Source organism: Anolis carolinensis, chromosome 4, assembly GCF_035594765.1.
Source record: "Anolis carolinensis isolate JA03-04 chromosome 4, rAnoCar3.1.pri, whole genome shotgun sequence".
In the NCBI taxonomy this organism is placed as follows: domain Eukaryota; kingdom Metazoa; phylum Chordata; class Lepidosauria; order Squamata; family Dactyloidae; genus Anolis; species Anolis carolinensis.
Genome location: NC_085844.1, coordinates 44,205,770 through 44,229,415, shown reverse-complemented (window position 1 = coordinate 44,229,415; position 23,646 = coordinate 44,205,770). Strand labels below are relative to the sequence as shown.

General features: G+C 38.8%; 1 protein-coding gene across 9 annotated transcripts in view; it reads right to left on the bottom strand.

Annotated features, from left to right (window-relative positions):
* Positions 1 to 23,646, bottom strand: part of asph (aspartate beta-hydroxylase) — a 141,400-nt gene that overhangs the window by 42,595 nt on the left and 75,159 nt on the right. For 6 of the 9 annotated variants that reach the window (XM_062980330.1, XM_062980335.1, XM_062980339.1 and 3 more), the window contains 6 exons: positions 20,100 to 20,141; positions 19,414 to 19,449; positions 18,050 to 18,094; positions 15,898 to 15,951; positions 13,183 to 13,227; positions 248 to 280 (listed from right to left, as the gene is read on the bottom strand). In XM_062980330.1, the coding sequence (XP_062836400.1) occupies positions 248 to 280; positions 13,183 to 13,227; positions 15,898 to 15,951; positions 18,050 to 18,094; positions 19,414 to 19,449; positions 20,100 to 20,141 (255 nt within the window). The remainder of the gene's footprint in view (positions 1 to 247; positions 281 to 13,182; positions 13,228 to 15,897; positions 15,952 to 18,049; positions 18,095 to 19,413; positions 19,450 to 20,099; positions 20,142 to 23,646) is intronic. The other 3 variants (XM_062980331.1, XM_062980333.1, XM_062980336.1) reach the window with 3 other exon arrangements.

The window sequence follows — 23,646 nt, the reverse complement described above, 5'->3', positions numbered from 1 at the left end:
CCTTATTTATAAATACAATCTCATACTTCCATTTGTCTTCCTTGGGAAATTACATGGAAATACAAGAATGTTAAATGATATGATAGATCTCCGGTGTCATACCTAGTTTGGCCACCAAAAAATACATTTTGAAATTCATGTCCAGAATTTGAGTAGTAGAACTGAATACTTTACTTGCTCAGACCTTTCTAAGATGCCAAGGCAAAACCAGTAGATTCTTGAATGACATATTTTCAACATAACTTACCTTTTCCTTTCTGGTGTGTTTTTTTCTCTTGTCCTGTAATACGTGAAAAAAGGCTTTCATTGACCACCATATCTTTTTATTAAACAAAAGCATTAATACAAAACAGTTTAAAAGCTCATCTCTATTTGTGCTTCATCACAGCACTTTTGGGGGGAAAACTTCAATATCCATGTATAACATGAATTAGTTATGACTTTTTGAGAAAAATACATTCCGCCAAATGTAAAAACAGACATTCATCCTGATCACCTTTCAGTTCACTTCATGAGTCTGATAAAGTATTTTTTTTCCTGTACATATTCATGCCAGTAGAAATAACTTGGGTTCTATGGTGCCACATTTTCCATTCTTGTTATTATAATTTAAAATTGGTTTTGGGGATAGGTAGGCTGTTACTGTGTGCAAACATTTCAGACAACAGTTGTTTTAATGCACTTAATTATCCAGCATGTGTTTCTTTATTTGATACACCAAAACCCCATGAGGTACCATATGCCACCAATTCCCTTCCCATTGTATTGGTACTCCTTAAGTGTATATGGGATAATACATGCATTCCTGGTTTTTCTCAAAATCACGTGCAGTCAACAATTTCTATATGGAAAATGTAGAGGCAGCTTCCATAATTCAAAACTGTAAACAATGGGAGCTACTCTCTGTAGGCAAAAAGCAGCTTTGAAGAAGTGTTTTTTTTTTGTTGAGACTCTGTTGGGCAGGAAAAGGGGATTAGACAATACATCTCTTCACACTTTACTTGTACTCCAGCAGTTGCAATTGGGATTTTTTTTCCAAAGATATGCAGTTGGCCTTCCATATCCACTGATTCCATATCTACAGATTAACTAATTACAAATTGAAAATAATTTAAAACAACACTCATGTATTCAAAATATATTTTAGATATATAGCATTCTAAAAATCTTTTTAAACAGTGGGGTGATACATTTCATCTCAACCCCACCCTGCCTGGTGGCCCTGCAAGAGGACTGTCATGAAAACCATTCAGCAGTGCTCTCCCGCTAAGAATGAAAGCCATGGGGGCGGGGAAGGGAAGAAAAGAGAGAACTGGTTGTTGTCAGGGTGGGGTAGGTGAGGAGAGGAGGCTGAGGCAGTTTTGGGATGCATATTGGGGATGATGGAGTGGAAGAGATCAGGTGGCACTCAAGCTCTCTTCATTTACACAAGGTCCTTGCAGGAGTTTTTGGTATTGATGAGGGGTCCTGGAACTAATCTCCTGAGGATATAGTGAGCGAGCAGTACATGTTAACCACACACACTGGGGAAATCTATTTTTGTGAGATCTAAAAATGCAGACAAGGTGCTCAGAACTGTTTGGCACAAATGTATGTTCCTTGCCTCCACCGACCCATATAGTGAGTAGAGAGGGAGTCGGTAAATCTGGATCTAGAAGACTGAGGTCGCTTTCAGGCAGCACATTTGCACTAAAGAGGGTTTAAAATACCTGATTCAGCATAGGTTAAAGTCCACACACCCTCTAAAAAAACCTGTGCTTTCCCGGTGGGGTGGTTACATACCATCCCGGTAACTACTGGGATGGTATCGTCACCCCAACTCCCCCCCACCCCTAAAATGGTTAAGAACTTATCATTATGCCACTTGTCATTATGCCTTTTGGCATGCTCTTTGGAATGTACCAATGTAGTGTTAAGAGACAGGGGGCCAGGAGCGATCCTCCCCCCCTTCTTGCACATCATTGGTATGTTCCATCAGGCTTGAACAGAGGCCTAATGGCTCCCGATAAGTTTTCTTTTTATTTTGGAAGGTTTTGGGAAGAGGGTGGGTGCCATCTTGCATCTCTGGGCTCCAGGAGTCCAAAAGGTATGACATGGGTGTGAGGACAGGCCTCTGCGAAGCCTTAGGCCAGATAATAAAGTAACTAGTTCTTCAAATGGGATATGATAAAGGTGAAACAGATCAATGTTTCAAAAGATGTATAAGTCAGCATTTTGGACAATAATGACTCCACCAGCGAAAAAGTTTCTTCTGTACTTTATTGCTGAAAACATTAACACAGAAGAAAAAGTACATCTCTTAAAAATCCCCTTCACCTTGCCTCTCATGGCACAGTTGTGTAAACATCAAATAATTATCAGATTTTTTTTAAAAAATGATCACAGCATAATAATCCTCTTGTTCCAGCATTCTAAAAATATATTGTCACCATTATACAAAATTAATTTTAATTCGCCAAATACAATCATATTTAATCCCATTTCTTTAAAATATATGGCTTTATAAAAAGATATTGCTTTGTCACTTAGAAATCTGCAATATTTCTCTCCATAATTTGTTTCAACCGGCACGGACACACAAGTTTGCTGACAGGTATAAATTCATATGGCATGATTCTTCCTGCATTCCTATTTTCCTTTACTATCCCAGCACTGAGTCAGCACATTCACACTGAAGGGGGGAAAGGGAAAACAAGGGCTTTGTTATGACACGGGCATCACCTTCCTCTATTCTCAGGCATGGTGTCTGTGTGGGAAAGGACCATGCCTACGGCAATGTAGGGCACATTCTTTCTGCACATTCTCACTATATAGATGTCTCAATACCTTGGACCCTAATATTAAAAAATGCACATACTGCATTTCTCAAAACTATTCCTATTTTTTAAAAAAGTCAGTTAAATCCAAGCACTGGCTAAGTTCACAAGTCACATACTCCACTACAATTTTAGTGTATTTCCATTGACTTCAATGGTACTAAAGTGTATCTCGTTTAAACTGAGACTGTCAACTAGTTTTTCTAAGCAACAGCATCATTATGCAAACTATTCCTGAGCCATAAAAAGATAAAATAACTAAAGTAATGTGGCTTTAAGATTACGGATCAACACCACCCAATGGTTATCTAACATATCACCTCTGTTAAAGTTTCCTTCCATTCATGCATAAAAGGAGTTCATTAATAAATACTGATTTATAACAAGCCATTTTTGGTAAAGCATATAAATTAAGATCTATCAGTCAAATTTTGGAACCCTGAAATCATTGCCTCTGATATAATCCTAATTCACTTTTAAAAGCCTATTATTAAATAGCTGGTTGCAGCAGAGTAGCTTATATATTTATGTGCTACAATACTTTATCCAATACCATCCTACTGAAATTGCAGTTCACACATCATCAAACCAAAGGGAAAACCAAAACGTCATAAAGAACATACAGATATCAGATAGATGTTTCCACTCTAAATACATCCAAATTATTGTGGTATTCTTCAGTGTTTTTACTTCAGTTTAGTACCAAATGCTCCTCATGAAGGAACAATCACAACAAAAGTTTGAAAGCAACTCTCTCCCTGCAAAAAAAAATTAGCAAAATTGTTTGTGTTTAGGATCAGGGTACTTGCTTTACCTTTTATCCAAAGTTCAAAATAATTATATTCAAAACCAATATATATTGGTCCAAGCCTAAATTTCACAGCTCTTTTTCTAGTGTTTTCCTTGATAAATTTAAATACATCAAATTATTATTCTAATCACATTTTAAAACCTTGCTAACTCTTAATTATTTCCCAGTTGTACTATGTCTACAGATAGATATATATTAAAATCTTAAATCATTTACTGCTAATTATAAATAGCATATTAACATTATGTGAACAGCACATAAAAATTCAAAAACAACAAATTACTTGGTCAGTTATAAGGTGAAAATAAAATTTTGCAATATACTAAATGCTACAAAAGATAGAAAGATATACTATCTAAATATATGCTAAATGTATACTAAAATGTCAACTGAGCACTTTTTTTCAGGTTTTAGGCAGTTTCACAAGTGACTTTTTAAAAAATCCTGTATCTATAAAATGAATGAAAAATCTATGATTTTTTAAAAAATGCCTTCTACTGTTTTCTGCACCATATTGATAAAATTTATAAGCTACACATCCTAGATGAAAGTCTCATGTCATCATTTGTGAAATGCCTTTTAGTGTTTTTCCTCCCTACATTTATGAATTGCTGGGTTGGTTATGTCAGAAAGAGTCTATAACAAACATCTGCTCCCACTGTGTAGAGAATGGTTTAGGCTGGTCCTCCTGATGTTGGGACATTCTTTTTGAAGCTTTAAGTATCTGAAAAAATAAGGGGAGATCTAAATTAGAGGGCCAACCAGGATACAAAATATTTTAAAAATCATATGCAACTTTGGAACATTGTTTTTTATTTGGTTGTATCTACCTTTTCTTTCTTTCTTTCTTTCCTTTTTTTAAAAAATTGAGCAGTTAAATACAAAGTTGTTATCTATGGAGAAGAGAGGCAAGAAGAGACTTAGAAAATGGGCCTTTGGGAGTTGAGACTGAGCAATGGAACTAAAATGTTCTCCTTCCAAGTCACTCTGTTCTGCTCCTTCTCCTACCACCACCCCCTCTCTCACCCACCCCCACCCAAATATACACAGTAAAAACGGGCCAGAAATTGTGTGGCCCTCCAGTTGTTGATCTGTAGCTCCAACTTGAAAAGCTAATGGTGAGGAATGCTGAGAGTGGCAGTCCAACAGCTCCCTGGAGTTTGAAATGTTTCCTAATCTGTACTAGAAAAATATGTCATTGTAATGCAAAGTATGCATATAGAAGATGAACTCTGTATTGAGGCTAGATATGGCAGTGTTAAGGAGGGGAGAGCAGATTTTGCATCATTTTTTATAGATGCAGAATTTTTCTCACCTTAGGGTAAATGGCAAATACCACATGGGCGAGGATTAAGCCTGTTTTCTACTTCTGATGCTAGAGACATTGAGAATCAAGATTGCAAAACTCCAACTTTTAGCTCTACAAAATTCTGCTCTGGGAAATGTTTCTTGAGCCTGCTAGTGTGGAATAAGGTTGAGAACTGGTTTGCTATAGAGAGAAAAAAATATGAAAAATAAAGGAAGTCTGCATATAATTTTTCCAACTTCTTACTGGTCACTCAAGTTAGCAACCTAATGAGAGACAGAAAAAGACATCAAAAAAGAAGGAAAAACAAGTAGGATCAAAATAATAAAAATGTAAAGTTGAACAAGCAGTGTTCAGGTTGTCCTCTCTTCTTTACCATGGGTAACTTTGCAATAAGTTGGCCTCTGCCAACTGCAAAAATAAAAAACAAAAAATCCCACAGACTCCAAGCAGAGCATGGTGGGAGAAGTCTGAATAGGTCATGCCATCAGAAGGCCATGGGCAGCACATGGAAGCCATGTGCCTTATCATCCAGTGACCTTCAGCAAGTGAAGCTAGATGAAATGGAACAAGTTTTGCATAACTGTGCAACCAAAGAACAGGAAGGATGAACCATGCTATTAGTAGCTGAGATTCTCTGTCTTTTCTGGTAGTGCTCAGAGGGCTTTTCATACCAGCTCCTCTTCTCTGGATATGCCAGTTCAAAACATAAGAGCCCTGCAGCATTAAACCAAAGACCCTGCTAACTAATAAGAATCATAGAATCATAGAATAGTAGAGTTGGAAGAGACCTCATGGGCCATCCAGTCCAACCCCCTACTAAGAAGCAGGAAATCGCATTCAAAGCACCCCCGACAGATGGCCATCCAGCCTCTGCTTAAAAGCCTCCAAAGAAGGAGCCTCCACCACGGCCCGGGGAGAGAGTTCCACTGTCGAACAGCCCTCACAGTGAGGAAGTTCTTCCTGATGTTCAGGTGGAATCTCCTTTCCTGTAGTTTGAAGCCATTGTTCCGTGTCCTAGTCTGCAGGGCAGCAGAAAACAAGCTTGCTCAATCCTCCCGATGACTTCCCTTCACGTATTTCTACATGGCTATCATGTCTCCTCTCAGCCTTCTCTTCTGCAGGCTAAACATGCCCAGCTCTTTAAGCCGCTCCTCATAGGGCTTGTTCTCCAGACCCTTAATCATTTTAGTCGCCCTCCTCTGGACGCTTTCCAGCTTGTCAACATCTCCCTTCAACTGCGGTGCCCAAAATTGGACACAGTATTCCAGGTGTGGTCTGACCAAGGCAGAATAGAGGGGGAGCATGACTTCCCTGGATCTAGACGCTATACCCCTATTGATGCAGGCCAGAATCCCGTTGGCTTTTTTAGCTGCCGCATCACATTTTTGGCTCATGTCCACGACGACTCCAAGGTCTTTTTCGCACACACTGCTGTCAAGCCAGGCGTCCCCATTCTGTATCTTTGATTTCCATTTTTTCTGCCAAAGTGAAGTATCTTGTATTTGTCCCTGTTGAACTTCATTTTGTTAGTTTCGGCCCATCTCTCTAGTTTGTCAAGATCGTTTTGAATTCTGCTCCTGTCTTCTGGAGTGTTAGCTATCCCTCCCAGTTTTGTGTCGTCTGCAAACTTGATGATCGTGCCTTCTAACCCTTCGTCTAAGTCGTTAATAAAGATGTTGAACAGAACCGGGCCCAGGGCGGAACCCTGCGGCACTCCACTTGTCACTTCTTTCCATGATGAAGACGACGCATTGGTGAGCACCCTTTGGGTTCGTTCGCTTAGCCAATTACAGATCCACCTAACCATAGTTTGTCTAATAATAGCAACTAAAGTACCAATGGAAACCCTTCAAGCAAGACACAAGCAGTATTCCCTAGTATTTTTCTTGTTCCCATGATCTGTATAGTCAAGTGACATATAAGTCCTGACTCATTATCCAGTTTCTGAGAATTTTCTTCTCCCTCAAACATAATTTAGCACACTGCACGACTAAGTAACAGAAATACCTTATTTGCTTCCTGAGCAATACCTTGCATTACATATCATTTGAAACAATAACAAAAAAACGTAACAAACAATGCATTCCACATTTATTTCCAAAGCCATTGTAGTAAAAAAAAAATGTGGATGGAACTCATTTTACAGTATTTTACAAACTAATATGCACACTGATAACAACTGAAGAAAGTAGATTTCCAAATGCAAAATTATTTTTAAAATTATATGTACTTTCAATGCCTACCAAAATGCTTTATCTGGACTTGAGGATCATACAAGTCCCAGGTATTGTTGGACTGCAACTCCTAGCAGCCATAGAAATAGAAAGGCTAGATAATGGTAAGGAGTGCTGTACTTCAACAACTTATGGACAGTCCCTTGCAATGTGAGTAGTTGCTATTATAAAAAAATACACACGAACCACAATGTGGTAATTCAGAGCTAGTTTATTCTTATACTGATTAGATACATATCTACATCTTGTATCTCTTGTGAAGAAAAGCTTTATCATGAGATCAGGAGATAAGGTACTGTTGCATTATCTAGGTGGAGGCCAAAAGGGGCCTAGACAGAGAAGGATAGTCCATTTTACCGGGGGGGGGGGGAGCTTTAAGGAATTAAATTCCCCCCACCCATGTTGCCGTCATTAAAGCAAATGTCTTTTATTACATGGGAAGAAGAGGGGATAACCAGCAACAATGGGGATTTCCCCCATTGTTTTCCTCCTTCAACTCCCCCTCCCCAGCCAAAATGAACTATTCTCCTCTGTCAAGGCCCCCTTTTGGCCTCCACCTAGATAATGGAACAGTACCGGAGATAATACAGTGAAGTTTTTCTATGTGGTATACTGAAAACAGCTCATGTTGTCTCATTCCTAAGATTAAAAACCATCCTCTTTATGATTACTGTTGTAACCTATTTGTTTCCTGATTCAGAAAAGCTACATAATATCAAGGAGAACTTGACTTATGGTTCAAGTCTTAGTTAATTTACTCCTGCAGTCAAATAGTTAATTGACTTCTTAACATAAATACAGGTGAACTAACAAACGTTAGAGAAATGTTGAATCGTACTTAAAGATTAAAAAGCATGCAAGTTTCATAATGAATCTGCATTTCATATTGCCACATCCTTCTCCTTTAATCAAAACAACAAAGTCAATAGATTACATTAAAATAATAACAAAAGCCTTTGGGTACAGGTATAGCAGACATTATTCCTTTAGATAATACAGAGTTATTAAGATTATAGAAAATCTATAGTTCACTCACAACTACTGGGAAACACTGGCATCATGTCTATATGTTGAAGATCACATCTTCAATTAGTCATATTAACTTGTGATATTTCCTTGGACAAATAGGAACTTGAAGTCTAACAATATCTGGAAGATCATTCCAGGTACAGGCAATATTGGACCAGATGGTTTAACTTGGTATGAGATAGGCCTGCTTGATTCAAACTTGTTCCAACAAACTTGATTAAGACAAGATGTTGTAGTTGGGCCAAGGGGCAGTAATGGTTCTATGGGTGAAACAGCTGGAAGGAGAAAAAGGGCTAATAGAGAGCAAGTGCTTGATGAAGAACAACAAGTAAAGCGGGTCCGGGAAATACTTATGGCTCCTTCAGAGGATGAGACGTTTTATGGGTTTTCTAGTGATGAGGAGTCCATGCTGGAGGATGATGGTTTCACAGAGAGTAGAGGAACTAAAAGGTCTACTCGAGAGCAGGAGTCAGATGAGGAAAGAGAAAGGAAAAAGATCCGGGATATATTCATTGCTCCCATGGATGAGGAGACATTTGAGGGGTTCTCTGGGAATGATGGGTCTGGGAGTGAGATGGAGAATGTTGATTGGACTCAAGTAAATGTGGATGATGAACCAGCTCATGGGGCTGCATCAGGGGATTGGCAAGCCTCTCATACTCCTGGGACATGGGGAGATCTAATTCTTGAACGAAGATGGACTGGAGGGATGAGAGGCGAGGTCCACAAATGAGATCAAGATCAGCTATGGATGATGAGGACAGGGTGGAGGCCTCATCAGCATCGGACTCCAAAGAGTAAGTTAAAAGTGGAGTTTCAAGAGCTATTGCCTTGCAGAAGGCAAGGTGTCGTTTTGGGGACATTGCTTTGTCGCTGCCTGTTCTCCTTGGGTCCTGGCTGTACAGCTTCCTGATAATCCAAATTGAATCCTGCTTTGGTGTTCCTGGCTTCTGACTCCTGTTCGGCTCCTGACAACGACGTTTCCAGTTTGGTGTTTGCTTTGGCGTTCCTGCTCCGGCGTTTCCAGTTTGGCGTTTGCTTTGGCATCCCTGCTTCAGCGTTTCCAGTTTGGCGTTTGCTTCGGCGTTCCTGCTCTGCCGTTTCCAGCTTGGCGTTGGCTTCAGCATTCCTGCTCTGGCGTTTCTAGTTTGGCATTTGCATTGGCTTTCCTGCTCTGGCACTTCCAGTTTGGCATTCGCTTCGGTGAGCCTGCTTCAGCGTTTCCAGCTTGGTGCTTGCCTTGGCGTCCCTGCTTTGGCGCTCCTGCTTTGGCGTGTCTACTTCGGCGTTTCTGGCTACTGAACCCGGTTCGAGTCCTGACTACGTCTGTGCTTCCTCCTGGCTTGGCGTCTCTAGTTTCCTCTTTTGGTCTTTGAAACTTGGCCTGGCTTTCGACTACGCTTCTGTTTGCTGCCTTTTGGGAGCGTTTAGCTCCTCTTTAGCCCTTTGAGCCACAGCATTACGTGGCGTCAGCTTTGGTGGCATTTGGGTTATGTTTGATGCGGATTATCAAGACAGATAATCCGGATTATCCTTTTGTTCCTGCTTTTTGACTTCTTTTGAACTAAGACTTTTACCTTATAAGAGAAACACTTCAGTTAAGTGTTTTTGAGTTTAAAACATCATTTAATAAACATTTAAGAACTTTTATTGTGTGTGTGGCTCTTTAAGAGGCGGCTGTTGTTGTGACTGCGCCTTCGGGGATTATGGTTGATGGGGATGGAATTCGAAGAGGAAGAAAAAACCCTCGTGATGAGGGTTCACTGGAGGAGTTGCGCAGGAAGTGACCTAGAGAGCTATATGGGGGATCTTCTGAGGAAGATTCAGATGGGGAGATGGATGCTGAGGAACAGGTGGTGGCTGGGGAAGCGGGCACTGAATGGGCACAGCCACCGGAGATGTCTGGGGATTTGGGGTCTATGGATACTTCTGAACCTGGGGTTTCTGCAGGAGCTGATCCCAATTGGGATGCTTGGAGAAGGGAGGATGGTTCTTTAAGTGTTCATGGGGCTAAGTGTGGGCAGGATGATTGGGACTCCGACGAATTGCTAGGTACTCCAGATCCACGAGCTCTAGCTGTGTGGAGCTCAGACTCTGAGTAGATTTGGGACACCTGGTGTTTGGGTGTGAGTGTTTGGTCACCCAGGAGGAAGGGGAATAAAATGGGAATGTTTGGCCACTGCACTTTGCGTGTGGCAAGGTGTTGCTGAGGCGCCATTGGGATCTCTGTGTTTCCATGAAGACTGGACTTGGACTATGATTTGAATCTGCTGTTATCACCTAGCTTGGCTCTCGCTGTGTCTTATCGTGGACCTGTTTTGGATGACTGCACCCTCTTCAGACCTTGGATCGGAATTTGACCTTGCTACTGCCTTCGCCCTGTGATTGATGACTACTATCGGCTTTTGACTCCTGGCTTGCTCTTTGGACACCGCTGTTATCTCCTGACCTGACCTTGGAATCCCGGACGACGTCTTTTCACCATCCTTTTGGAGCCTTCGGCTTTATCCACATTGTGGAAGCAGTCTACTGCATTCTTAGTTTGTTTGTTTGTTTCCTGACCAATTTGGTGTTTTCTTTTGGGAACTGTTCCTTTGAAAACTACAGAGCCGGCTGGCAGGGCTTGGACTCAGAAAGTGCAGTTTGCACTAAGTTTGTTTAGCTTTGTTTTTACCTGCTTGTGTTGCTGAATTATATTTTTGTTTGAACTGCTCTTGAAGCACTGATAGTGAAGTGTTTCAAGGTTTTTTCTGTGTTAACATTACTTTTTGGCTTATCTGCTGAATAAACTCTATTTTTGTTCGCTAATTGGCGTCTGACTCTTGACAGCTGTATCACGACACAAGATGTTTATCTGCTTTTAAAGCTTTCTTTTGAAGTCTCACATTGCTACTTCTCAGTTCTTTCCCATCTAAGGAGAAGCATGCCTCCCAGTGGCATGCTAAATATTTATACATTTATTGTAGTTATTTCATTGTACACTGCCTAAATATTTTTTAACCACACATGATATAGAAATATTAAAAAATGACTAAATAAAAAGAAATGATTTCCTGCCTTGAGAGATACACATTGCTGAAGCAACTGTTAAGACTCATCTGCACTCTGAATAGTTACAGGCCTAAGAAGCTGTTCATCAAACATACTATATTTGCTAATTAGTAGCAGCAGTAATGAAGAAGTAATGAATGCATAGGTAAACATCTGTCATGAGTAGTGACAGATACATGTAGTGTATCATATGACTCTATGGTAAATCAGGAGTGGTTGTTTTTAGCTTACTTAAATGACAAGCATTATGCTTGTATAACAGTTAGTATAAAAGCAAATATTAAAAAAAAATTGTGGACCACAACTCCTAGAACTCTACCTCCCCAAGTCAGCATGGCTCCCTCCTGTGAGTCTGAGATTTTTTTCATTTCAAAGCATCCAAGTAGTGTGCTTTATAATTTGCATACAACATTTCTGCTTTCTCTGTTTAATATACGCTTATTTTATGCTTGAGTTCTCTGCTTTTTCCAACTCCTTAGAAGTTAGCACGCACATTCTTTTGGGAAAAACAACATCTTGTAAGTTACATCCTCCTTTTTCATTTTCAAGTAACTTCTCAAAATTAAATAATTAAAACAAAATCTTTCCTGAATCATTTAAGGCAGTGTGGTCCAATCTTTAGTTACCCGAGGGACAATCAAACTTTACTATAGGAATGTGAGGGCCAGAGACATTCCAGAAAGAAAACGTTTCTTTAAAACTTAAAATAGTAAGAAGGGTAAACTATTTTTTCCATATGTTAAATTAAAATATTTTCCAGTTAAGAAGGGCAAGGGCCAACAAAAATGAATTGGTGGGCCGCAGGTTGGACCACACTGATTTAAGGTAATCATATTTGCAGGTCTGACATTATCTAATGTTCAACTACTCTATCACTTAGCATCATTCATTAATTCCAAAATGTTTGCTAGTACTACTCATTTGCCAATTACTAACCTTTGCTTTCCATACAGATTCTTTTAATCTAATATTAAATCCTGAGGGGAGGAATTTATATGATCTCAACCTTTTCTGGGGCCCCTAGTGGCTCAGTGTGTTAAAGCACTGAGCTGCTGAACTTGCGGACCGAAAGGTGCCAGGTTCAAATCCCGGGAGCGGAATGAGCGCCTGCTGTTAGCCCCAGCTCCTGCCAACCTAGCAGTTCAAAAACATGCAGATGTGAGTAGATTAATAGGTACCGCTCCAGCAGGAAGGTAACGGCACTCCATGCAGTCATGCCGGCCACATGACCTGGAGACGTCTATGGACAACGCCGGCTCTTCGGCTTAGAAATGGAGATGAGCACCAACCCCCAGAGTCGATCACGACTGGACTTAGACAAAAACTAAATACTATAGTGCTCAGGAAAACAGTTCATTAGACCTGTTCAAATAAAACCTACTTCAGAAGCACTGAGAAAACTGCAGACTGAGCATCACAACTATGCTTTCTGCAATGTAAGTCTTTCTATGTAAGACGTTTTCTACACAGCTCCTTTTCTCTCTTTTGGCATAAACCATTTCCCTATGGTTTTTCTCCTCCCTCTACCAAACTGCAGAAGCAATTTACTATACAGTATTACAGGATTTTTAAAAAGTTTCTATGAGATCAAACATTTTAGTGTCAGACTCTCACCTGAAACCAGAATTAGCACATGTTTGCCAGGTGGGCAGAGCAGGGCAAAGCCTTAGAGGAATTAAATTCTATTTGACTGAGCATACTTTTAGCATGAGAAAGAAATAATAGAAATATGCTTTGTAATGTTTCAAAGCTTTATCAAAGGAAGACTTCCCAAAGTCTATAATCTTGTGTACCTCAAGGACAATATTCAATTTCTTGCCATAGAGCTGAAACAACTGCCTATTTCTTTTCTTTCTAATTTTAGGTCAAATTTATTGAGTTTTTGTGTGATATATTTTAATGAGAAAACGAAGCCTGTGAAAATTCACTTACCAATTAAATCATCATTCAAATAATCTTCTTCTTGAACTGGAATTTCTGTAATTAAAAGATATACAGCCATTTATTATTAGTTTCATAGACATTTTAACATTTTGTTGATTGGTTTACTAAAGTGAATTCACCACCAGAACTTACATGATTTTAAAAGATTACACTTCAATATAAAGGAGAAAGACATGGTAGCAGTAATCCTGTAAGTCTGTTCACACAGGAGTTGCTAAATTTATGATAAAATACCAACAAGGAATGATGGTAGGAATGACAAAAACATCTACAAAGGAATCAGCGAACAAATATCTGAGTTTACCACATTTGACAGTACAGTACAGTGCATGTGGGTACAATCTCGAAAACTAATTGATACAAGTTATGGGTTCAATTGCATTCTGTATTGTAAAATTTAGGCCCTGAAAAATATAGCCAATAGGTTTTTAAAGCATAAAATACAAAGCAAAATTATCCACATATTGGAGAATTGTGTGTGTGTGTGTGTGTTATTTTAAGCATAAAAACAAACTAATTCCAGATATAAATATGAAAAGCCATCTATAAAGAAAGAGATGCTAAAGAGATGCACATGAAAGGCTCAGTCCTTATGAAAATGTAACATTTTACCTGTAATGAAAACTATGTGTCTAGACTGAGTCTCACCACAAAATTGATTAACTAGATAAAAAGTTTGATGGCACCGAAGTATAGTATATTAGTAATAGTATGAGCATTAGTATGTAAAGAAGAGATGTGCGCGAAAATGTTTCCTAATTTCCTTCATGCTATCATTTCGTTTCAACCATTTGTTTACACAAAACGAATGATGACATTTCGTAGGAAATGAGAGGTGACACAAAATGAAAGCCACACAGTTATTGTGCTTGCTTTCATTTTCCTTTCGTTTCTGCCCCGTAACAATAAGCAGGTACTGACAGAGGGCTTACAGCTGATATGTACCAATGGGTGTGTGAAGGATCTGGGAAGGAAAATGCCTCTGAATTAGAGCTGATCTGAGGAAATGGGGGTGAGACGCACACCTTCACCTTAGTGATGCCTGTAGAAACCTTCAGGCAAGGGAGTCTTTTGTTAGCTATTCCTCCGCTGCCAACATTTCAGTATGTGAGGTAATTCCAACTTGTTGCGTAATAGAAAAGTCCCTTTACTTAATTATCTCATCAAAAATGTAAAACAGTCAGAAAGAGGTCAGGTTATCCGCTTACGCAAACATACCACCAAAGAAGTAAATGACTCTTTAATCTTTCTTCCACCTTTTGTGACTTCTTGAATTATATTCAGGATACTGAGAAAGAGTCTTTATTTAAAGAGTAACAGTAACTTAGTTTATTTATAACGTTCTTGTGGCAAAAGCGTAATGGTTACAAAGGTATAAATGCTTAGTAGTTGAGAAACAACATTTTATTACAACTCTCCTCCAATCTTTTCTTCATAAAAAGGAATGCGATATTACTACGTAAATACCGATTTTCTATTATTTTTACTTATTCTTCTGACTACTTCTCTAACCACCTTTCATTAATATCCTCCATGACACTTACTTATTGACTAACAAATTATCATGACTCTCCAGCTAACTCCCTCACTTACTGACTTCAACTCTCATAGAATGTTCAATTGGGGTTTTCTTTTTTTTTCCCCCTTCGACTGCCATCCTTGACTCTCTCATCTTTCAAATCTTGGCATCTGCTCATTTGCATACGACCAATCAGGTCACTCTTAAGCAAAACAGCTCCTCTCCTGGTGCTGCTGCTCCCTGAGCTTTCAAAGAATAAGTTTTGTTGGCTTTGACTCGGTCTGGACTAAGGTTTATGTACAAGGTTTTGTGGATGAACGGCTCAAGTATTTTGTATTATTTTAAATCTGTTTTTAATTGCTTATGTTTTATTCTTTTGTATTGTTGGATACTGGCATCGAATTCTGGCAGTTTTGTAAGCCTCCCTGAGTCCCTTCGGATGAGAAGGGCGGGATAGAAATGATGGAAATATATATATATATATGTGTGTGTGTGTGTGTGTGTGTATGTATCTGAGAATCTAAGTGGAGCCTGGGAGAGGAAAATGCTTCCGCATTAGATCTGATCTATGGAAATGGGGGTTAATGTAATAATATTTATATATAATATATGTATTAAGAAGTATCTGGAAATCTAACCTGAGCCTGGGAGAGGAAAATGCCTCTGCATTAGATCTGATCTGTGGAAATGGGGGTTAATATACAGAAGGATAGCTAGCTACTCTGGGAATCTAAGCTGAGCCTGGGAGAGGAATGTCTCCGCATTGCATTTGAAATATGCAAATGAGTGTTAATAATATTATTAATAACACTATTACTCTGGGGAAGATCCAAACATTTTAAAATTTGGTGTGCTAAAAGGGATCGAAATGCCCTCCGAGTATCGCGATGTTCACACCTCTAGCCCCAAAACCAAGGGGTGGGGACCAGCCTCAGAAGCCCTCCGATTGCCGCCAATGGCACGAAAACTTCAGTGTTTTTCATTAGGCAGACAAAAATTCATGTTATATAGGCAACCCATTTTCATTAGCAGGAGCCAAATACAAAAATGAGATGACACGAATGAAACTACACAAAATGAGCAGCAATTCAATACAAAAGCACAACACTAATGTAAAGCTACGGAAATTTAGCAAACTAGTACGCAACACAACAGTGCTGTTTGTAGAAAGGTATTCTACAAACCTGTCTCATGAGGTTGAACAGCTCCATTGTCTTCCATATGTTCTCTCTCATCTTCTGTGAACAAGTTTTTAAAATGTGTTATTCTACAATGCCATAAGCTTTTGTTTTAAAAATTATTAAAATTTCCAGTACAGGCAGTTTCTGAGTTACAAACATCTGACTTACAAACAACTCATAGTTAAGAACGGGGGTGAGATAACAGGAAGTGAGAGAAATCTGCTTCTCAGAAGGGAAATTCATTCTTGAAAGAGTTGTCATGGGGAAAAGATGTTTCCACTGAAGTTTTATCACCAATCCTTGTTTCCACAAGAAGCCAATTTTTCTCAAAATCCAATTCTCAAAGAAGGTAAGGCAAAATTTTCTGAACAGGGGCACAGACAGAAAACAAACACCATAGGGGTGTTAACCATTTCTAATGCCACCCAAAGCATGCATATATGTATATATGGCTGGAACTACATTTTAAAGGTACTTGTTCTAACTTACAGACAAATTCAACTTAAGAAAAAACCAACAGAACCTATCTTGTTTGTAACTTGGGGACTGTAATTTAAAGCGAACAAGATGGTCAATATAATATTACACACCACATTTTTGAAATCATAATGCATGCATACAGGGTTTTTTGTTTAAAAAAATTCAAATTCTCAATTTAGCAATAATTTTATGAATTTGCAAGGATGGTTGACCACATCTACACTACAGAATGATTCTAAAGTGATAATTCAGTGAAAAGTAACTATGCATTAAAAGTTATGCAAAAATAACTCTGAAGTGATTCCATACAGCCATATAACCCAGAATATCAAGCCAGAAAATTCTGCAATATCTGCTTTGAATTGGGTTATCTGAGTTCACATTGCCATATATTTCAGTTCAAAGCAGAAAATCTGGGATTTTATTCAGCTGTGAGGAAGAGGCCTTGGTGATATGTTATAGTTATCAATAGTTTCTGTAAGTCAAAAAATTACATTAAAACAGGTTGGCTAGTAAATTTCACTCTTTAATTAGCCTAACTGCTGAGTATGAAATCAAATACAACAGAGGAGCATCCAGGAACCCGAAAAGTGAAAATAAAAGACTAGTCTAATGACTCACAGGACTACCGGATTAAATTGTCATGCTATATGCTCAGTAAAAGGCTCGGTGTAGGAACCAGGGCCTCAACAAAAAGCTACAAATTGCAGCAATATCTGTGTGCATATGTGTGAATTCTGAAGTAGAAATATAGTCGGCATAAAGGGATTAAGTGTGCTCATCTTACCCATGAAATGTCCAACACATATTCAGTATTTAGGCTGGTAAAAATAGTTGTGAAACTATTGAAAAAAACTGAGAGATAAAAATATTAAGTGCCCTTCCCCTCTGCCAATGCTCCCCTTCAGATTACATTCTGTCCATACTAGTATGGCTCAACCTTAGATTGATTCTTATGCTTAAAAAAATGAGAAGGGAGGAAAAACATCAGGTTCACACATGTCAGCTTTAATATGTCACATTAAAAATTTTCTTTCCATGATTGATTTACATAGCCTTGCCCTCAATTAAGGAAATACCTTCTCCTTTCTTGGCACAGTGAAGGGTTATTGACAAATTGTCCTTATATAAGATGCCAGCCATAGATGCAAGCAAAATGTCAGGAAAAAAATGCTGCAAGAACATGGCTGTACAGCCTGGAAACCAGACAACATCATTGCCCTTATATATTTTTGTACTTCTCAGATAACTGGCAAATAAATGCTTATCTAAAAATATGTGCATATTCTACAACCATACAAATAATATGCAAACAATCTATATTATCTGAATACCTTTAGAGCTTGCAAAGGGATAAAGCTATATTCAGATAACATGATTTCATAACCTATGAAAAAGCCACACATAATCAGTTAAAAAACTTACTCTTACATAAACTCATGCTGCAACCTTCTTTCTCTGAGTCTCAAAGGTGCACAATATCTGTTTGTATACTAAGTCAAATAAATTTGAAGTACATCACTCTTAAGGCTTCACATTATTTTAAAGTTGCACATACAGTTGTTGACAATTGATAATAGCACTTTACGAAAAATTGTCTCAATAAAAGTTTTACATTTATTAACTATTTCACTTATATTATATTCCCCATCTAGGAGAATATATGCACACATACCTGATTCAATATGTTCAGTAAAAGAATCTGAATCTTCTGTTTCATCTATGGGGCAGAGAAAAAAAATGATAGTAGTAAATTCGATAATATGCTTTGGTTAGAGCCACAACCAAATTTTAAAATGGAGAGATCCTGAAAATCCCAAGAAGAATATTTTAACAAAGGATTTCTATCAAGGCTTAAGGGGTAACAACATCAACATTGTCAAATCTCACTTGGCATAGACAATCCAATGTATGAACAAGTGTGAAAAAGTTCCCTGCTAATCTAACGTTGCCTAAGGAAATCAAGAACATTAAAAGAAATTACTAAATGGATTCCAAAGTTTATTTGGGTCTTGATAATGCTTCTCTATTAAAAGAATTGCCATTATTTGGGTTTTGTTCTTCTTATAGCAGGTGGACCAAAAAAAAGGCAGGAAAACTTTTCCAAGCTTTGAGGTATGCCTTGGGAAATTCTTCACCTATTTAACACTGCACATGAGGTTGCTTTTAGAGTAGAACCATGGAGGAAATATAACTACTTATTAAACAAAGTTATTTGAGAACATTTTATTATTTTTATTTATTACAAAACGCATTTTGGCAGTGTAATGCTGCCACAGAGACACAAAGAATGAGAGAAATCAAAAGGAATCAATGCACGTACTAAAGGGCTACCGGTAACGTGTAGGGTAAAGGTAAAGGCTTTTCCCTGACATTAAGTCTAGTCGTGTCCAACTCTGGGGGTTGGTGCTCATCTCCATTTCTAAGCCGATGAGCCGGCGTTGTACATAGACACCTCCTAGATCATGTGGCCAGCATGACTGTATGGAGCGCTGTTACCTTCCTGCAGAAGCAGTACCTATTGATCTACTCACATTTGCATGTTTTCAAACTGCCAGGTTGGCAGAAGCTGGGGAGAAGCTGGTAGTAGCTCATCTGCTCCCTGGATTCGAACCACCAACCTTTTGGTCAGCAAGTTCAGCAGCTCAGTGGTTAAATCCGCTGCGCTACCAGGAGATCCACCGGTAACATGTATACTCTATATATTCCAAACTGTAATCATATGTAATATGCATAAAAAATGATAACTATCAGTTTGTGGGAGGTAACTAGGAAAAAATTGGATTTTGTACCTCTGACAAACTGCGCGGTTTCATAGCAGTGTCAACCATTACATTTAGATAACATGATACTACTGGAATTACTTTGACAATATTTCTCTACTAGTGTCAGTTCTCCTTTCTCAAAAATGAGGAGGTGACTCATTTCTATGTGCCCATGAATAGGAGATAAAATATGAATATGGGATTTTTTTACATTATTTGTTTGCATATTTTATATTTCCAGTAAACAGAAATGAATAGCTTTTTAAAAACTCACGTTCATGCGTGTGTTCAGTTATGCCAATTGGTTCTCCTAGATTTATAATGTGAAACAACTATCTTAGACTTTGTAAAACAAAGCTATCAAAATAACACTTACAGGAACAAGTTATTTCAAAATAAATATGTGTTAAATTATACCTCACAAGCAGAGCGCTACGTTGAAAAGTATTTTATATTTTCTATCTATTTAGAAATGCAGTTGAGGGCCCTACATGCATAGCAATATTGCTGTGTGAAAAGTAATGAAAGTTAAGCAGAGTCAGCCTGGTTAATATTAGAACAGGAGACTACCAAGGAATACTAGATGCTATAGGATATATTTCAGATGAAGACAACAGCAAACCATAAGTCAATACATAATTTGAAGGCACATTAACACACCCAAACAGAAAGTTTCTGTGTATAGATATCACATGTGATACCTATACCAATGTACTAATTCACTTAATGTATCCATATACATTATTACGTAAGATGACACAAAATATCACGCTGATAAAGTATATGTAGGTTCTATGCTATTTCCCACATCAGTGTGCTTTCTGTTCAAGTCCCCCCACTCAAGTCCACACATTTTGAGTAGACATGAGAAGCCATTATTGTAGCTGCTACTGAACAAAGTATTCAATCCAGTAATGAGTATAATTCTGTCTTCTAGTTTACATAATGCTATATTTTCACCATTTATATCTTCATGATGATATTCAGTTAAAGGTTCTTCATCTGAAAAGAGAACAGTATAATCTAATTCACAAGAAAACATTGGTGCAAAGTGTGTTAACAGTCAAGTTTCACTAAAAACATAACCAGAACTCATGGTAATAGTCTTGCACACAGAAGCAATCCAAGTCAGTTTTATCTCAACCAAAAGGGAAACAAACAAGCACCACAGCACCAAAAACTGGACTTAAGGATTTTATTATGCATACTATCTACAAGTAATATGTAGAAATGCAGCTAAATACATGAACTAGGGTAGGGACATGTGGTCCCAATGCCATTTGCATGGGCTGACTTGCAGCATACTGTCTTTTCTCTGGCCAAAAACGGCAATTTGGCTTTTCTGGAAACACAAGAGAAATGACAGTTCATCAGCACACCCTAGTACTACTTAACATTTTGGAACTGTTTTCCAGAATGAGAATTGGTATTGTTGTTCCACCCAAGCAAGTGGAGGTTTTTTTTTTTTTTTTTGGTCACTCTGTGTGCACCCCGCAAAGAACAGGAAAGTGTTCCTCATCCTGACTTAAAGGAAATCAGCTATAGGAGTTACAGCACATCATACTTTTGTATACTGTTATGCTTTTGACTGTTATATACTGTTTTAGATTTGAGGATTGTAACAGGAAAGTTCATTTTTCTTTAACTTTTATATAATGAGGATTCTAACAGCACTTCATTTTGACCTATATTGTTAGTTGTCTTGGATCCTATGACAGGAGAAAGGTGGGATATTGGAACAATAAATCACATTCAGACAAGAGCAACTAAAATTTCTGAGGACCAAGATCTACTGGAAGTTCCCAGTTTTAAGACCTTGTGTCTTATGGCAGTGGCGTCATCACTCTGAAACACTCTGCCACCTGAAGTCCTTGCCTTACGGGACTTATCAGGCTTTTGCAGGGCATGTAAGACACACTTGTTTCGGCAGGCTTTTGATTTCTGTTACTGCTATTTTAAAATTGTTTTAGATTTTAGCCTGTTCTTGTAAGCCACCCTGAGCCCTAGGGGAGTGGAAGCATATAAGTCTGAATAATAAATAAATAAATAAATAATACATGCTAAAAGCATAAATAATTTTGTTAGTGTACAATCATGCCATGTAAAGCTGTTTGTCCAAATCAGTGGTTCCCAACCTGTGGGTCCCCAGATGTTTTGGCCTTCAACTCCCAGAAATCCTAACAGCTGGCAAACTGGCTGGGATTTCTGGGAGTTGTATGACGGTCTCATCTTTTTTATGACACCATTAAATTTAATGAGAAGAGATTACACTTTCACTTTTTGAGTCTCAATGTTATTTTATAAATATGTGGTCACTCTGAAGTTATACATGGCAGTGGTATGCCATGTAAAGAGAAAGATAACTCAGATAAGTTGCAGGGTGCTATTCTATCACCAGTATTGAAGCAAAATTCAAATATTCATTCAGTCGAATTCCATAAAGAGAAATCAAATGAAAATGACATTCTTTCATTTAGCCTCATGCAGCAAATGTCTTCAGCCATCTAACATTGGAATTCTCACAGGAAAGTACTTGTGAACAATTTCATGTGTATTTGAGAAGGACATGAAATATCATTTCAAACATTATTTTCAAATGGTTGCTGTGAGTTTTCTGGGCTGTATAGCCATGTTCCAGGAGCATTCTCTCTTGATGTATCGTTTACATCTATGGCAGGCCTCCTCAGAGGTTGTGAGGTTCTAAACACTTTCCTGGACCACCTCAACAGCGTCCACCCAAACATCATGGAAAAAGAAAATGTAGCAAAACTGCCATTTCTAGATTTCCTAGTCATTTGCAAACCCAAACAACAATTGGGCAACACAGTTTACAGAAAAACTACACACACTGATAGATACCTACATAAAAACTGTATCACCCAAGTAAAAAAAGAAGCACAATTAATTGTGCAAAAAGAATCTGTGAACCCCATCTCCTCCAAAGTGTGCTGAGCCACCTAAACTGGGCTCTACAGGCCAATGGATATTCTACCATAGACATCAAAATAGCTGCAAGGCCAAGAAAAAAGTCACGAGATTAATGAAAGATTCATGCAGAGGAAAAGTGTTCTTACCATATCAAGGGAACCACTAACCGCATTGGAAAATACAACCTACAAATTATCTACAGACCCACTAAGAAAATCCAACAAATGCTACATTTAGCGAAGGACAAGAGGGATCCTTTCACCTCTGCAGAAGTCTACCGTATACCATGCAACTGTGGACAAGTCTACACAGGGACCATCAAATGCAGCACCCAAACATGAATCAAGGAACATGAAAGCCACTGCAGACTAATTCAACCAGAGAAGTCAATCATAGCAGAGCACTTGATGAACCAACCTGGACACAGCATATTATTTGAGAACACATAAATGCTGAATCACTCTAACAACTACCATGTCAGACTACATAGTGAAGCCACTGAAATCCACAAGCATGTGGACAATTTCAACAGAAAGGGGGGAAACCATGAAAATGAACAAAATTTGGCTACAACTATCGAAAAAAATCTAAAATCAGGACAGTAAATAAAGAACAACATTCAGAACACAGGAAAATTCCAGACAAGAAACAATCAGGACCAGCTAACACCTCCCAACAAAGTATTCCCTCAGACAAGAAGCAGCCAGGCTTTGAATCTGCAAGGCCATTAAATGCTAATCAAGCTGGCCAATTGCAACATTCAAACGTGCCTCAAACAGACAAGAGTTCTTTCTCCCCACCTGGACTTTCCACAAATACATAAACCTCATAGAATCATAGAATAGTAGAGTTGGAAGAGACCACATGGGCCATCTAGTCCAACCCCCTGCTAAGAAGCAGGAAATCGCATTCAAAGCACCCCCGACAGATGGCCATCCAGCCTCTGCTTAAAAGCCTCCAAGGAAGGAGCCTCCACCACGGCCCCGGGGAGAGAGTTCCACTGTCGAACAGCTCTCACAGTGAGGAAGTTCTTCCTGATGTTCAAGTGGAATCTCCTTTCCTGTAGTTTGAAGCCATTGTTCCGTGTCCTAGTCTGCAGGGCAGCAGAAAACAAGCTTGCTCCCTCTTCCCTATGACTTCCCTTCACGTATTTGTACATGGCTATCATGTCTCCTCTCAGCCTTCTCTTCTGCAGGCTAAACATGCCCAGCTCTTTAAGCCGCTCCTCATAGGGCTTGTTCTCCAGACCCTTAATCATTTTAGTCGCCCTCCTCTGGACGCGTTCCAGCTTGTCAACATCTCCCTTCAACTGTGGTGCCCAAAATTGGACACAGTATTCCAGGTGTGGTCTGACCAAGGCAGAATAGAGGGGGAGCATAACTTCCCTGGATCTAGACGCTATTCCCCTATTGATGCAGGCCAGAATCCCGTTGGCTTTTTTAGCAGCCGCATCACATTGTTGGCTCATGTTTAACTTGTTGTCCACGAGGACTCCAAGGTCTTTTTCGCACACACTGCTGTCAAGCCAGGCGTCCCCCATTCTGTATCTTTGATTTCCATTTTTTCTGCCGAAGTGAAG